Below are 14,221 nucleotides of genomic sequence, written 5' to 3' on the forward strand. Positions count from 1 at the left end.
CAGCCTCCCTGGCCTCTGCCCACAGGACGCCGGCAGCGCCCTCTCCCCACTGGGACAGCTGACAACGTCTCTATGTGCGCGCTCAGTCATTTCCAACGCTCTGCGTTCCCATAGACTGCAGCCCATCAGGCTTCTCAGTCCATGGGATTTCCCAGACAAGAATACTGGAGTGGGTTGCTACTTCCTTCTCCAGGGGATCTTCCTGGCCCAGGCATTGAACCTGTGTCTCTTGCATCTCCTGCATTAAGACACTGCCAAATATTCCCTAGGAGGCAAAATAGGCCCAGAGTGAAAACCATTGATTTAAAGTAGCCATACAGGGACTTCCCCTGTGGGCCAGAGGTTAAGCATCTGCCTTGCCATGGAGGTGACTCAGGTTCAATCCCTGGCTGGGGAACCAAGATAACACGTGCTGTGGAGCAACTAAGCCAGAGCACTGTAACTCCTGAGGTCACTCAGAAGCCCACGCGCCACAACCAAAGATCCCGCAGGATGCAACCAAGACCCGGTGGAGCCAAGTAAATATTAAAGGGGAAAAGAAAGTAGCCATTTTCCCTCCAAAATAAATTTAAATAAAAAGAGTATGTGGCGACAAACGCCAAAGTTCCGCACATAACAGGTGATTTCTGGTCAAGGCAGGCCACGCGACGGCGGTAGGTAAACAAGCGCTGCGTTCCTTCCCACGGGGCCCTGCCCCCTGCCCACCTCCCAGGCCTGAGCAGGTGGCCCTTCTGCTATTACTGATTTTGTTGTTGTTGTGATCCGTAAGCACACAAAAGAGAAGGCTGATGCCCACCTGCCACCGGCTCTTTCCTGGAGGAAACAGCCTCCCCATGGGACTCACCTTGGAGTTTTCAAGCCTGACCTCTTCAATCACGGCAATGTCGCCACTGTGACTGTCCACGCAGTGGGGGCCCAAGGACATGCCGAGCTCCGAGGAGCCGCTGGTGTCCAGCTTGTCCCCACCGAAGGCGCCCCGAGATGCTCGCTCTTCGGCGGCCCCCGAGGAGGATGACTGCTTCTTCAACGGGTGGAGGTTGATGACCTTCCAGCCCCCTGCGGTGGAGGACAGGTGTTGGTGGGATGACCGTGACCGCAACAGGGGGAACGTGAGAGGGGCTGCTTCTGCTCAGCTGCCAAGCCAGAGCTGCTCAGGCCAAAGAAGCCCATGTGGTCAGTTTAAGATGAGGGTGGTGGGCCTGCAAGCTACCCCTCCCAGGGTAACCCCCCACCCCTGATGTGCAATTCTGCGGTCAGCAGCAGCAGCATCCAAATGTCTAAGAAATGTCTTCCATAATTTAACTAAAATCCTGAGGGATTACAGATTGTTGGAGGGAAGTGGATAGAGGAAGTTTAGGAAATTCCATCCCTTTAATAGTTGAAACATAACAAAACATGGGTGAAGGGGAGGAGACTTGGCAGCAGCCTGGAGACAGACCCCACGAGGCTCTCCTGAGCCTAAGGTTAAGTGACGCGTGTGACACCGACAGGCCCCTGCTGGCACAGCACCCAGGCCACCCTCGGCGTCCGCTGGACTGAACGGCCCCAGAGCCAGACCGAGAGTGCGCACCCTCCCGCCCCCGCCCCAAGCGCCCCTACCCTTGTTCGGGGTGGAGTGGTGGGGCTGGGTCCTGAGCCCGCCGTTCGAGAAGGACCTCGCATCCCGCGGAGCTCTCCTGCCTTTTCTCTTTCTGCTGCCGCCGCCGCCCTCCTCATCACTGTCCAGCTCGGAGAGGAAAGCGTCCTCCCCCTCGGGCAGCAGCGACTCCTCCTGCACCGAGGCCAGGCTCACGGTGGTCAGCAGCTCGTTGCGCGCCTTCTCCCTCTCATACTGCCGGCTCAGGTCGCTCTCCTCCGCAAACACGCAGGAGATGTACTTGGTGGTCCGCTGCCGCCCTTCGTCCTCCATGAAGCCCTGGGCGGGGGACACAACGTGTTTAAGACACCGCAGAGGACACAGGGCCGCCCAGGCCTGCAGGTGACCAGGGTTGGGAGGGTGGGGGGCCCTGCAGTGTCTGTCTGCTTATCATTCCTGCCTTTCCCCGCGCCTCCTCCATCTCTTGCCTGCACCCCAGCTCAGCTCCTCAAGATGTTCCCTCCTGTCTACCAAGCCTCAGCTCCTGCTCCACAGGAAGCAATCCTGACTGTCTGCTCTAGGAGACCCTGAGCCCCTCGCTGGGCAGCGCCCTCACCTGGCCTTCCATAAACTCCCAGGCCCGGGATGCCCTAGGCCCACAGGAAACAGTAAGCAGAATTCAACACTTTCTAACTGTCGTCAAGATGCAGAGTCAGAGCCTGGGGGTCTCCGGCTCTGCTGAGCCACTGCTGTGGTGATTGGGAGTGAAGCTGACCTACTGCCTTTTGTCTTCTAGAATAGGGGAAAGGGGCTTTCTGCCCGTAACGGTAGAAAGGGTAACACCTTCCACGTGACAACCACACGCCAAGGACAGGGCTAAGCACTCTGCAATCATTAGCTCAACTGTTAACACTGCCATCCAGCAAATGGCCAAAAAGTTGGCAACAAGGGAGTGAGGCATAAAGGGCTGAGACAGCAGGTCTGGTCCCGAAGGGGGATCCCAGACCCAGTTAGCCAACTCGGTGCCCCCAGGACCCAGGCCAGGGACACAAACAAGAAGGAGGGTGGGGCGGGGACTGAAGTCTGGGGCTACCTGCTTTATTTCAAGGGGCACTTGGAGGCGCCAGCCTCAGCTGACCCCCCACAGGGGAATGGGAGCGGGGGAGGGTGCTTGCTCCCCAGACTGCAGCATCTCCCACTGACTTTTCAATGCTGATGACTCGGTTAGTTTTCAGAAGTTGAAAACCAACAAAATCCACAGCAGGAAGTGGGGGCCACGCTGGTGGGCTGCATTTGGCCCCCTCCCCCGGCAGCCATGTGCCCCCTTGATGGAGACCTGGGCTCCTGACCGTCTGCGACAGCCCTTTAGAACCACGTGGTGCGCGCACACACACACCCGAAGACAATGAACCACGCGGGATGACTCACGCTGTTACCTTGACAACTTTGAATCTCTGAAGGAGACGGCACAGCATCCTGGCTTCCAACTTTCCCACATTCATAGCCACTCGGATTTCAGCCTGGGAAATACCTTTCGTGCCTCGGCGCTCGACTGCGAGAAACAATCCACTTGACCCCTAGCCTCCGCCATGGAGCCCCTCTGCACAGCTCCCACCCACCTTTCCTAGGCATGGACATTTCAACACAGGGAAACCGACAAACAGAATAAGACACCCTGCCTCCCCTCTCCCTCTGCTCCCAAGACTCGGAACATTCCGACTCATGGCTCATTTCTAAGCGCTCCCTATCTGACTCCTCCATGTCAAAGCTGTAAATGTCAAGTGACCGAGGCCTGATCCACTGAGTTCCAGGGACGCTGTTTTTCTCTTGCAACGGGAAGTGAGTGCTTTCACATGAATGAACTTTCTCAGCTAGATTAAACTGAGCCTTTTTAAAAAAAGCCTGGAAGTAATTTTAATGAAGAACTTTTCATTTTCCTATCTTTCTCGGTAGACTCAGAGGCACCATGGACACAGATTATTGTATTACCACAGCTGCCGGACAGCAGGGGCTGGGGAAGAAAATAACCCTATTTGGCCCTGTAATAAATGATCAGTGGACAACTGCGCAATTATTTGCTGTCTGGTATGTCAGCCCCTGCCCTGCTACATGCTGGGCTATTACTGGATCTGCCTCTAAAGAGCTGTTTCAAATATACTCAGAGATTGGGAGGTGCCTGTGAGGTGGGGGTGGGGGTGGGCAGGAGTCCCTCCAGTAAAATACAGCAAATATAGGGCAGATGTGGGGGGAAAATTCTGCACTGTTCAGAAAGAATTTCCCTTTCATTTCCTGATGGGTCACACACGAGGCCGCTAGGCAACGCCAATCTGAATGAAGGCAGTTTTGCTACATTTATTGTCCACGCATAAAAATTTAAATAGCAGAATGCAAAGAAGTGATCAGCATGTGCTCCTATGTTGAACTAACAACTTGCTACAACCAGGGATGAAAGGGTTAGGACAGTTTTATCCCCAGATTGTGTCTGAGCGATGTTAAAGAAGCCCTCCCTATAGGCTGTGCTGATTCGCCTGGTGGCTTCGTATCTGCTGATGGAACCAGACCTCCTGCAGCCCCTCACCTCCAACTCTAGACATGCTCCCCTACAGGGACCTGCGGCCACAGCATCTACAGCACTGGGTCACAGCTGCCTTAGACAGATGTTAGGAAAGTCAGGGGAAGGAGGGGAGGGGTGGAGACATGGTTGTTCCCCACCTTCATCACTAAAATCCCCAGCCTGCAATGAATGATCCCAGGCCAATTTTAAAAGCTGGAAGGTGACTCTCAAATCTTTGAATAACAATGGTAATAGGTAATCGTTTCCATGGTCCCTATGTAAACCAGATGTTTTAATCCTACTCGTTCAGTCGTCCTATGTGCTGGCGGGGATAATGGCTCCATTTTACAGATGAAGGAACTGAGGCTCAGAGACCTTGCTAAAGTCTACAGCCGGCAGACAAGGGGCGGAGCAAGGGTTCAGACTCAAATCTGACCGCAAAGTCGAGGGAAACTTTGCTCCCTGATGGAAGACATTCTCCACGGCAGGGCCCTCATTTGACGTGAGACCGAAACACGTCTTGCCCCAGAGCTCAGGACCCAGAGCAGGTGTGAGAATGGGACCTACTGAGCTCGTAGGTCTGCGTGAGCATGTCCCGCTCGAACACGATGTCCACCGGAGGCACGCCCTTGGAGATGACGTCCTCGTCGTCGTCATCATCATCCACCTTCCGCTTGAACTCCTTCAGCAGTCTGAGGCAGCGCACCATGATGTCGGTCCCTGGGGACACAGACACGCGGTTCCACAGTGACACACCGGCGTGGCTTCGGCAGAGGAAAGGCCGCATGTGGCACCAAGTTCCGAACATGGAAAACCGCACACCTGGGAACACGAGCCCTGAAAACTGACTCCACAAAGTTGCTTTTAAAAAATATATATATAACTAGAAAACAAAGAAACGCAAATGAAAGGAATAATGAGATGCCATGTTATGGCCTATTAAATAAACAGCAGCTCTGCTTCAGACAAGCTCCAATGACCACAGGAAATGTGCCTGTGTTCCCATCGGTCCACACCACCACCTACCACCCCACTCTGGAATACTGTCCGGAACGAAGCAGGCATGCATGCTCAGTATCACTGCAAGGATGAAACACAGCTTCTCCCTTTTAAGTCAATACCCACACCACCACAGCTTCCCTGGTGGCTGGGCAGTAAAGAATCTCCCCGCCAATGCAGGAGACACGGGTTTGATCCCTGGATCAGGAAGATCCCCTGCAGAAGGAAATGGGAACCCACTCCAGTATTCTTGCCTGGGAAATCCCATGGACAGGGGAGCCTGGCGGGCTACAGTCCAGGAGGTCACAAGGAGTCGGGCACGACTGAGACACTAAAGGACAAGCCACTCCTCAGACACCTGCCAGTCCCTGAGGCTGGTCTAAGCCCTCCTGTGGCTAGTCCTCAGCATGGCCTTAGGAGATGGGCGACCATTCCCATTTCACACTTGAGAACGCGAGGAGCTAAGGGACCGGCCCAAATCCCCACCCTCAGGGGGTGAGGAACTGGGACTTATTGGGCGCTTCAGCCTCAGAGCCCAGGCCCTAAACCTTTGACCACACACGGCCCCTAATTCAAAGATACCCGTGTGACCGGGGGCCAGAGCCGCCCACGTGAGAGGGGGCTCGATGCAGCGCCTAGGGCAGGCAGACGGACGTGTTCTCAGGCAAGAGCCCAGCGTTATTTCTTCCACACTTTTATAACTTCCTTAAGGGCTTAATTAGCCAAGGAAAGATACACAGAACAGCCCTCCAAGTAAGTGGAAGTGGAAGAAGAGGATCGCTGCAGGTACTCTTGTAGACTCTGAGGCACCGAAAGACAACGCTCTCTGCCGTCAGCCTTCTGTTCCTCACGCCGAGGCGGTAACTGGGCTCACGGGCATCCGCCGCCAGAGCCTCTCCCGCCAGCACAGCTGCCTCCTCTGCGGACAGCCAGGAGTAAATGATGCTCAGAGGGAGGGTGGGGGTGAACGCAGTCCTGGGTCGGGCACACGTGGTTTCAGCCTCAGCTCTGCAACTCTGGGCAGGTGACCTCCTGTAGCTGTCTGCTCCCCACTTAGTAAAATGAGGTGACCATGCTCTCTGCCTCACACACTGGCGTTAGCTTGACCTGAGATAATGTCTGTACGCTGGCACGATGTCGACCTGGCATGGAGCTGGCATGGAGCCATCACGTAACACTAATGCCCAGCTCTTGACATGGGCCAGGCACTGTGTGCTGAGTGTTACATAAATTAACCCATTTCCCGAGGTTCTAGAGTTTTTCCACGACTCAGAGAATCTTGATTTTGATTATTAAAATCCCTTCAACTTCTGCTTGCCATTTTCTAGTGAGACTGTTCTAGAGCACAAGTCAGCTAATGGCAAAGCCTCAGGGACCAGAGTGAGACTATGTGGATGAACGTGGCCTCTCATTCCATGTGAGCTGCCACGGAGATTTCCTGCAACCACCCTGGAGGCACGAGCCTGTTGATGATAACCCCTGACCCCTGGGTGCAGGGCATTCTTTCCAGGAACAAAAGGCAAGAGAAAGAGAATCGGCTAGCTCACTGCACACGCTTTCAAATACACAAAGTTCTAGGCATTTCAGACACACAAATACTTTTGTGGTGTGTACGAAAGTCAGCACTTGTACACACGCCTGTCAACGACTCAGGATGGGCATCAACTTAGCAGGAAAACAGCCTTAATTTACACATTCTGAAGACCCAGAAAGGAGGAAGGGAAGGACAGAATCTTTACTGAGCACCCTGGATGAGCTGGGCACTGCGCTAGGTCCTTTCAGAGACTATTTTACTTAATCATCTCCTGGCTTCTGCAAGTTATTGTCACCATCTGAAGGAAAAAAGGAAACTGAAGCTCAGAGGGCTTGAAGGATCTAAGGAGCCTTGGACCCAGCAAGTGGTCTTCCTTACACACCTGGCCACCTGGTGGGGTGCAAATTTCACATTTCTATCAGAAAGCACTGTTCCTTGGAAAGGAAAACCCAGAGTGGCTGTGGCGTGGAACCAGTAGCTATGTGTCTCACATTCTCATCTGGCCCCTAGCAGAGCGGTATCCTCAACTGTGACCAACTCGGTAAGGAATAAAAGCCAACAGAGGAGCCCAGAACAGACTTCCAGGACAGACAAAGCAACATCGGGCGGATGTTATGTAAATTCAGAGTGCTACCCCGTCACCCCACCAACACCCTTCCCTGAATGGAGCTGGGCTGGTCAGTGATAGGGAGTCATTCAGATAGCCTGGGAAACTGAAATCACAGCAAGCCCATGGGACATCCTGAGGAGAGGGGCGTGCCCTGGGTACCTGCAGAGGGAAAGTATTAGTTGCTCACTTGTGTCTGACTCTCAGTGACCCCATAGAATTCTCCAGGCAAGAATACTGGAGTGGGTTGCCATTCCCTTCTCCAGGGGAATCTTCCCAACCCAGGGATCGAACTCAGGCCTCCTGAATTACAGGCAGATTCTTTACCATCTGAGCCACCAGGGAAGACCAGCAGAGAAGCCTGACCAGAGATGGAAGGACAGAATTGGGGGCAGCACCCAGAAGGACAGAGAAGAGGTGCAGCCCACAACCCAGGGCTGCACGCACTCTGGAGTCAGTGTGTCGGGTCAGAACCTGCCTCTGGCACTTACAGGCTGGACTAGCACAGAGCCCTGGGCCTCAGGCTGCTCAGCTATGAAATGGGGACAAGGACAGTATCTTCCTCACAGAGTGGTCAGTGAGTAGTGCTTGCAACTGTCTTATCAATACTCATCACAACCTCTGAAAAGCACAGCTCGGGGGTGCAAGTGTTAGACCGTGTCACTCGGGTGGAAAATGTTAGGAGGCTGCTTGGGGCCTTTCAGTTTGATTTCACAGCATTTATTCTGTGATGGGCCCACAACACAGAGAGAGGGATGAGACAGGGGTCCTGCCCCTGCAGAGGGCATGTCTGAGAGGCACAGAGGCCAAGGAGCCCAGCACAGGGTGTCACGGCTTCTTGCAGGCCTGGGTATGTACTCTGGCTGTGCTGCGGACCAGCAGTGAACCTCTCTGAGCCTCAGATTCCTCGTCTACAAGACGGGATAATTCTACAGCGTGTCTACACTACCCAGGGGTGAGGACTAAGGGGGAGAACACGCGTAAGTGCTCAGGGCACGCTATCTGGCCAGATGACTACAGAGGAACTGGCTATGAAGTGCTCAGGGCTCTGCTTCCAGAACACACAGAGTCAGCAGATGAGAAAAGACGCAGGCCAGGGCTACACAGCGGGAGAGAGAGAGGAGGGGGCACGTACGTGGGTGGGATAGTAAAGGACACAGAAGAATGATCTTTGCAGAACAGGGCAGGCTTTCCAGGCAGGAGGAGGGGCACCAGCAAAGGCGTGGAGGTGGGAGAGGACTGTCTGGGAAGGGGCTGAGGCGGGGGGGCGGGGGGGGAGGCGGGAATGAGGGTGAGAATGACGAGATTCCAAAGGTTGCTAAACCAAGCAGAGATTTATGTTTCATTCTGCGGGAAGATCCCCTGGAGGAGGGCACGGCTACCCTCTCTAGCATTCTTGCCTGGAGAATTCCATGCACAGAGGAGCCTGGTGGGCTACAATCCACGGGATGGCAAAGAGGCAGATGAGAGTGAGCACCTAACACTTTCACTTTTTCACACCACAGGCATCCAGGTTACCCGGGATGTGGAGGGCGGCCTGGAGGGAAGAAGGCCTGAGGGCAGTCTCCTGCCCTGGGGGCTTCACCTGCTCGGCCCCTCCCTCGCCCCCTTCCACTTCCTCTCAGGGAGGGGGAGGCGGGCAGAGGGGCCTGATGGCTAAGGGCTCAAGAGCCACACTTGCCGTGGCCCCGCCCACCCCGCCCCAGCACACCCCAGCTCCATGACCCCAGGCCCGCAATCTGTGCTTCAGTCTCTTGTCAGTGAAATGAGGAGAATGAGCAGCACTGACAAGATGGGGCGCTACAAGGATCAGAGCTGAAGAACTGACACTTGGCTCCGGGCCGCAATTCTCTCCATGGGTCTCCACCCCACCCCACCCCACCCCACCCCCGACCACAAAATGGCTGACCAAGTGCAGGCTCTCCCCCAGCCCTTTCCTCCCCTTTGTCACGTCCTAAGACAAGTCGTCAGAGCCGAAGTCTCTCTGGGTCGCCCTGGGGTCCTGACAGCACACAGGGCGCTCAGCCCGGCTTGGGAACCTGCGGAAACGGCCTCGGTCCAGAGGTTCAGGCGTCACTCAGTGCCTGGTGCGAGGACCACCTCCTCGACCTCTGGATGGATGGCTTAGGTCCCCAAAGCTCTTTGAACATGACTGACAGACGGAAAGGCCTGGGTAAAAACCACGGTGCTGAGCGGGAAGGCCACATCGGGCCTTTTCTGAGGGCTCCGAAACGGCAATGTTCAAGAATGAAACCTCACCGCGTGGCGAAGCCAGTCACTTCTCAGCCCGCTTGTGCCCCTCCGTGGCCAGGCTGCTCCCCGCTGGCCAGCCCCCGTGCTCACAAGCCCCAGCACTTGCCTTGGGGCTCTCCCAAGCACGGGGAGGCTTCCATTCTCATCCCCCAAACCTCAAAGCCATCACTGGGCTATACCACAGAAAGTTCTGGAAGGACCACAATGACCTCCTTGGCAAGTCTACTGTTGTCTGCCCCTGTCTGATTCTCCAGAATCCTGCCCCAGCCCCCCACCTGCCCCCAGCCTGCTCCTTCCACTGCACGGCCCAGGCAGGCCCATCTTTCTGCTCATGGGGGTCAGTGGAGAGGCCAGCAGGTTTGAGCCCCTATTCCCTCCTGGGGGCACAGGGGAGATGGAGAAAGGACTGGATCCCCCCGCGGGCGACCCCTCGGGAGAACTGCCTCCACAAATGGGTGAAGTCACCCAAGGCCCAGAATTTAAGTCACAGGATTCTGCTCCTTTCTCTACTCTTTTAAGTCCCGTCTTTAATAGTTTTTTTTTTGCCATATTAGAAAGTCTGTTTCTTTTGTCTTAATTATTAATGATGGTAATTACTCTTCATAGTTTAGCTAGTGCCCTTTAATCAATCTTGTCACTTTTAACTTAAAGAAATCACTATTTTTAACTAAACTGTTTTTCCCTCTAGTACAATTCATTGTCTAGGCTTTAAATTTTCCTGACAATCTTCTATTCTTTTCCTGTTTATGCTCATCCTCTATCCTCTCTGTTTCTGATCTCCATTCTTTTTAATTCCAGTTTTCTGGTTTCAAAGCTCTTTAAAACCTTTACATTTATTTTATTGCATTTTAATCCTTCTTGGTATGGCTCATTTCTCTTTTTTCTTGGCTTGTATACTTTAATCCTACTGTAACTTTTAAAATGTCCTCTTTTGCCATTTTAATGACCATAATTTAGTTTGCTATACCTTGTCAAGTGTTTGCTGGATTCGGCTTTTATTTTCATTGTAATTTTAACAGCTTTCTTGAGACATAATTCATATGCCACACAATACACCCGTTCAAACTATGCAAGTCAATGGTTTTTTGTGGGGGGGCACGCTTTTAAAAATTTATTTAAAAATGATTGCTTTATAATGTCCTGCTGGTTTCTGCTGTACATCAACATGAATCAGTCCCTGGTATACATGTGCCCTCCCTCCTGAACCTTCCTCCCACCTCCCACCCCACCCCACCCCTCTGGGTTGTCACAGAGCACCAGGTTGAGCTCCCTGTGTTACACAGCAACTTCCCACCAGCTATCTATTTTACATAGGCATGCATGCATGCTAAGTTGCTTCAGTCATGTCCGACTCTGTGTGACCCTATGGACAGCAGCCCACCAGGCTCCTCTGTCCACAAGATTCTCTAGGCAAGAACACTGGAGTGGGTTGCCATTTCCTCCAATTTTACATATGGTTATGTATACATTTCAATGCTACTCTCTCAGTTTGTCCCACCTTCTCCTGCCCCAGCTGTGTCCAAAGGTCTGTTCTCTGTGTCTCTATTTATGTCCAGCAATTAGGTTCAAGTCAACTTTTTTAGTGTATGTCGCAGGTATATGCACCCGTCACGAGTCAGTTCTAGAACATTTTCATCTCGTCCTTTAGCTATCACCCCTCTGCGCCCCCACTGCAGCCTTTGGCACTCATTGTCTACTTCTAGATTCCCTATTCTGGATTCTCCCCTAAAAGGAATCAGAGTAATGGCCTTTGGTGAGTGGCTTCTTCCTCTGAATGGCCTTGGCACGCTGGCTGAAAGTCAGCTGACCACAGAAGTGTGGGTTCATTTTTCTGGCTGCACGGCATGACACGCGTGATCTTAGAGGCCCCATCAGGGATCGAACCTGTGCTCCCTGCAGTGGAAGCAAGAGTATTAACCACTGGACGGCCATGGATTTCCCCACGTGGGTTTATTTCTCACTCTCAGTTCTATCCCATAGATCTCTAGGTCCATCTTTGTGTCAATAAGTACCATACTGCCTGGATTACTGCTGCTCTGTGGTAAGTTTTGAAATTAGAATGTGTGAGACCTCCTACTGGATTCTTCTTTTCCAGGATTGTTTTAGCTTTCTGGGTACCCTTCAATTCCATATGAATTTTAGAATCAGCTTCCCAGTTTCTAGGTGACACTTCCCAGGTGGGGAGGGTGGTAAAGAACCCGCCTGCCTATGCAGGAGATGCAGGTTTGACCCCTGGGTCCCAAAGATCCCCTGGAGGAGGGCATGGCAAGCCACTCCAGTATTCTTGCCTGGAGAATCCCATGGACAGAGGAGCCTGGCGGGCTACAGTCCATAGGGTTGCAAAGAGGTGGACACAACTGAGCAACTGAGCATGCAGGCACACATCAGTCTCTACAAAGATGTCAGCTGGGATTCAGACAGGAATTGTGTGGAATCTGAAGATCAGTTTGGGAAATAGGGGCATCTTAACAAAGTTAAGTCTTCTGACACAGGAATAGGGGCTATTTTCCCATTTACTTACATCTTAGATTTCTGTCAACCATCTTTTATACTTGTCAAGTATATGTTTTGCATTTGTTTTGTTTAATTATTCCTGTCTTATTCTTTTTGATGCTAATGCAAACAGAATTGCTTTCGGACTGTTCATAACAAGGGTATAGAAATAGAGCTGATTTTTGTATATTGATCTTGTTCTGCAATCATGCTGAACTTAGTTGTTGGGCGACAGCTTAGGGAAGAGCCCACATCATACACAGGGAGGTAAAGATGCTAGAACATTTCTTCACAGTTGGACTCACCTTGCCACTGAACCTGGAAACCTGCTAAATGCCTGCCTCAGTCATTCAGCCCCAGGGAACCCAACTTCTGTTAACTGCTTCCGACTGTGATCCTTTTCCAAGGATTACAAAGTTAACTTCTATTTCTCCTCCCTTCTGTTCTCAGCACAATTTAATAAACACAGAATGACTGCTAAACACTTGGAGAGAATAATCCAAAACAGATCAGTTCAGGGTGAATGTTTCCATTACTGAGGATTTTTTGCTTTTGCAAAACAGGTCACAGAGGCTTTCTGTAATGCATTTGAAATATGCCGAAATCCGAACTCTTTGTTTATGGGCTTTTAGAAACAACTCGTATATAACCAGGCACACCTGTAAATTTACATGAAGCAATACATCATCTTTATTTATTATTTAAGTCTTGCTTACTCCGTAACAGCTGGGAGGAAAGGTTTTATGTTAATTTTGCAAACTGGGAGGACATACTTCAAGCCAGGAAAAGACAAAAACTGTGCAGTTATCCCTTATCTCTTGCATTAGGAAAGTCACTGAAGGGACACCTAAGTGAAATTAAATTCCCTAAACATTTAGTTAGTACCTGCTCTGCTTCCCTGGTGGCTCAGATGGTAAAGAATCCGCCTGCAATGCAGGAGACCTGAGTTCGATCCCTAAGTCAGGAAGATCCCCTGGGGAGGAAAACGACTACCCACTCCAGCATTCTTGTCTGGAGAATTTTATGGACAGAGGAGTCTGGCAGGTTAGGGTCCATGGGGTTGCAAAGAGTCAGCCAGAACTACAGGACTAACACTTTCTCTTTCTACCCTGTTCCCAGCAGACAATGCACCGGTGCTGGCTTCTCTGGTGCCCAGACAGTAAAGAATCTGCCTGCAATGTGGGAGACCTGGGTTCAATCCCAGCGTTGAGAAGATTCCCTGGAGGAGGGCATGGCAACCCACTCCAATATTCTTGCCTGGAGAATCCCCAAGGACGGAGGAGCCTGGCGGGCAAAGAGTCAAGACACGACTGAGAGACCAAGCACAGCACAGGCATTAAGGACAGAAATTATGTGAGGGGTGGAGCCACCACCCTCAAGGAGCTCATGGCTTAGCTGGGAAAAAAGTCACACAGAAAAACAACCGGAGAAGGGAGGGAAGTCTGTCCATGAACTCGCACGGCTGAGAGGTAGTAACAAGATACCAAGCAGGGCCCTGCGGGGCTCCTGGACACAAAGCCTTTCTGTGTCCCCCATTTCTCTGATTACAGGAAACATCCTTCATTCAGCCTCCAAGACATTCCTTGAGTTCCGATGGGCTTATTTATCCAAGCAGGGGATGAACAAAGACTAGGGAGAAACAGAGTTAAGAGCAGCCTTGGGGCGAGGTTCTGTTTCCTCATCAACAGATACACACAACAATGTCTCCAAACCCCCTCCAGGTGGGAGTGCTTAACAGGATGGCATGCTGCCCACAAGCATGGAGACCCAGACCTGTTGGACCTGAAGGGTGCTGATGAAGACTCCTGCTTGGGTGCTCAGCCATGCCCGACTCTGCAACCTCATGGACTGTCACCCGCCAGGCTCCTCTGCCCGTGGAAGTTTCCAGGCAGGAATAAAGGAGTGGTTTGCCATTTCCTTCTCCAGGGGATCTTCCTGCCCCAGTGACTGAACCTGCAGCTCTTGTGCCTCCTGCACTGGCAGGCGGATTCTTTACCACTGTGCCACTTACCTCACCATCAGTCCATCAGCAGGAGGCAAGCCCTTCACTGCCTTGATCCATATCACCAACCCCCGACCACAAGCCCTGCACACAAGACCTCTCCCTGTTCCCCAGGGAAGGGGGTCTAGTTCTTGAGAAGCCACTACTGTGTTCTTTGCCTGACAAAGAAATAAAGCCACTCTTTCCTTCTCCTCCATAACTCT

General features: G+C 52.3%; 1 protein-coding gene across 1 annotated transcript in view; it reads right to left on the reverse strand.

The window, feature by feature from the left end:
• Positions 1–14,221, reverse strand: part of GTF3C1 (general transcription factor IIIC subunit 1) — a 79,038-nt gene that overhangs the window by 40,713 nt on the left and 24,104 nt on the right. Inside the window, exons 7-10 of the mRNA XM_018040599.1 lie at positions 4,698–4,850; positions 3,013–3,128; positions 1,600–1,915; positions 845–1,056 (exon numbers count right to left, since the gene is read on the reverse strand). Of these exons, the coding sequence (XP_017896088.1) occupies positions 845–1,056; positions 1,600–1,915; positions 3,013–3,128; positions 4,698–4,850 (797 nt within the window). The remainder of the gene's footprint in view (positions 1–844; positions 1,057–1,599; positions 1,916–3,012; positions 3,129–4,697; positions 4,851–14,221) is intronic.

This window comes from Capra hircus, chromosome 25 (assembly GCF_001704415.2).
Source record: "Capra hircus breed San Clemente chromosome 25, ASM170441v1, whole genome shotgun sequence".
NCBI lineage: Eukaryota > Metazoa > Chordata > Mammalia > Artiodactyla > Bovidae > Capra > Capra hircus.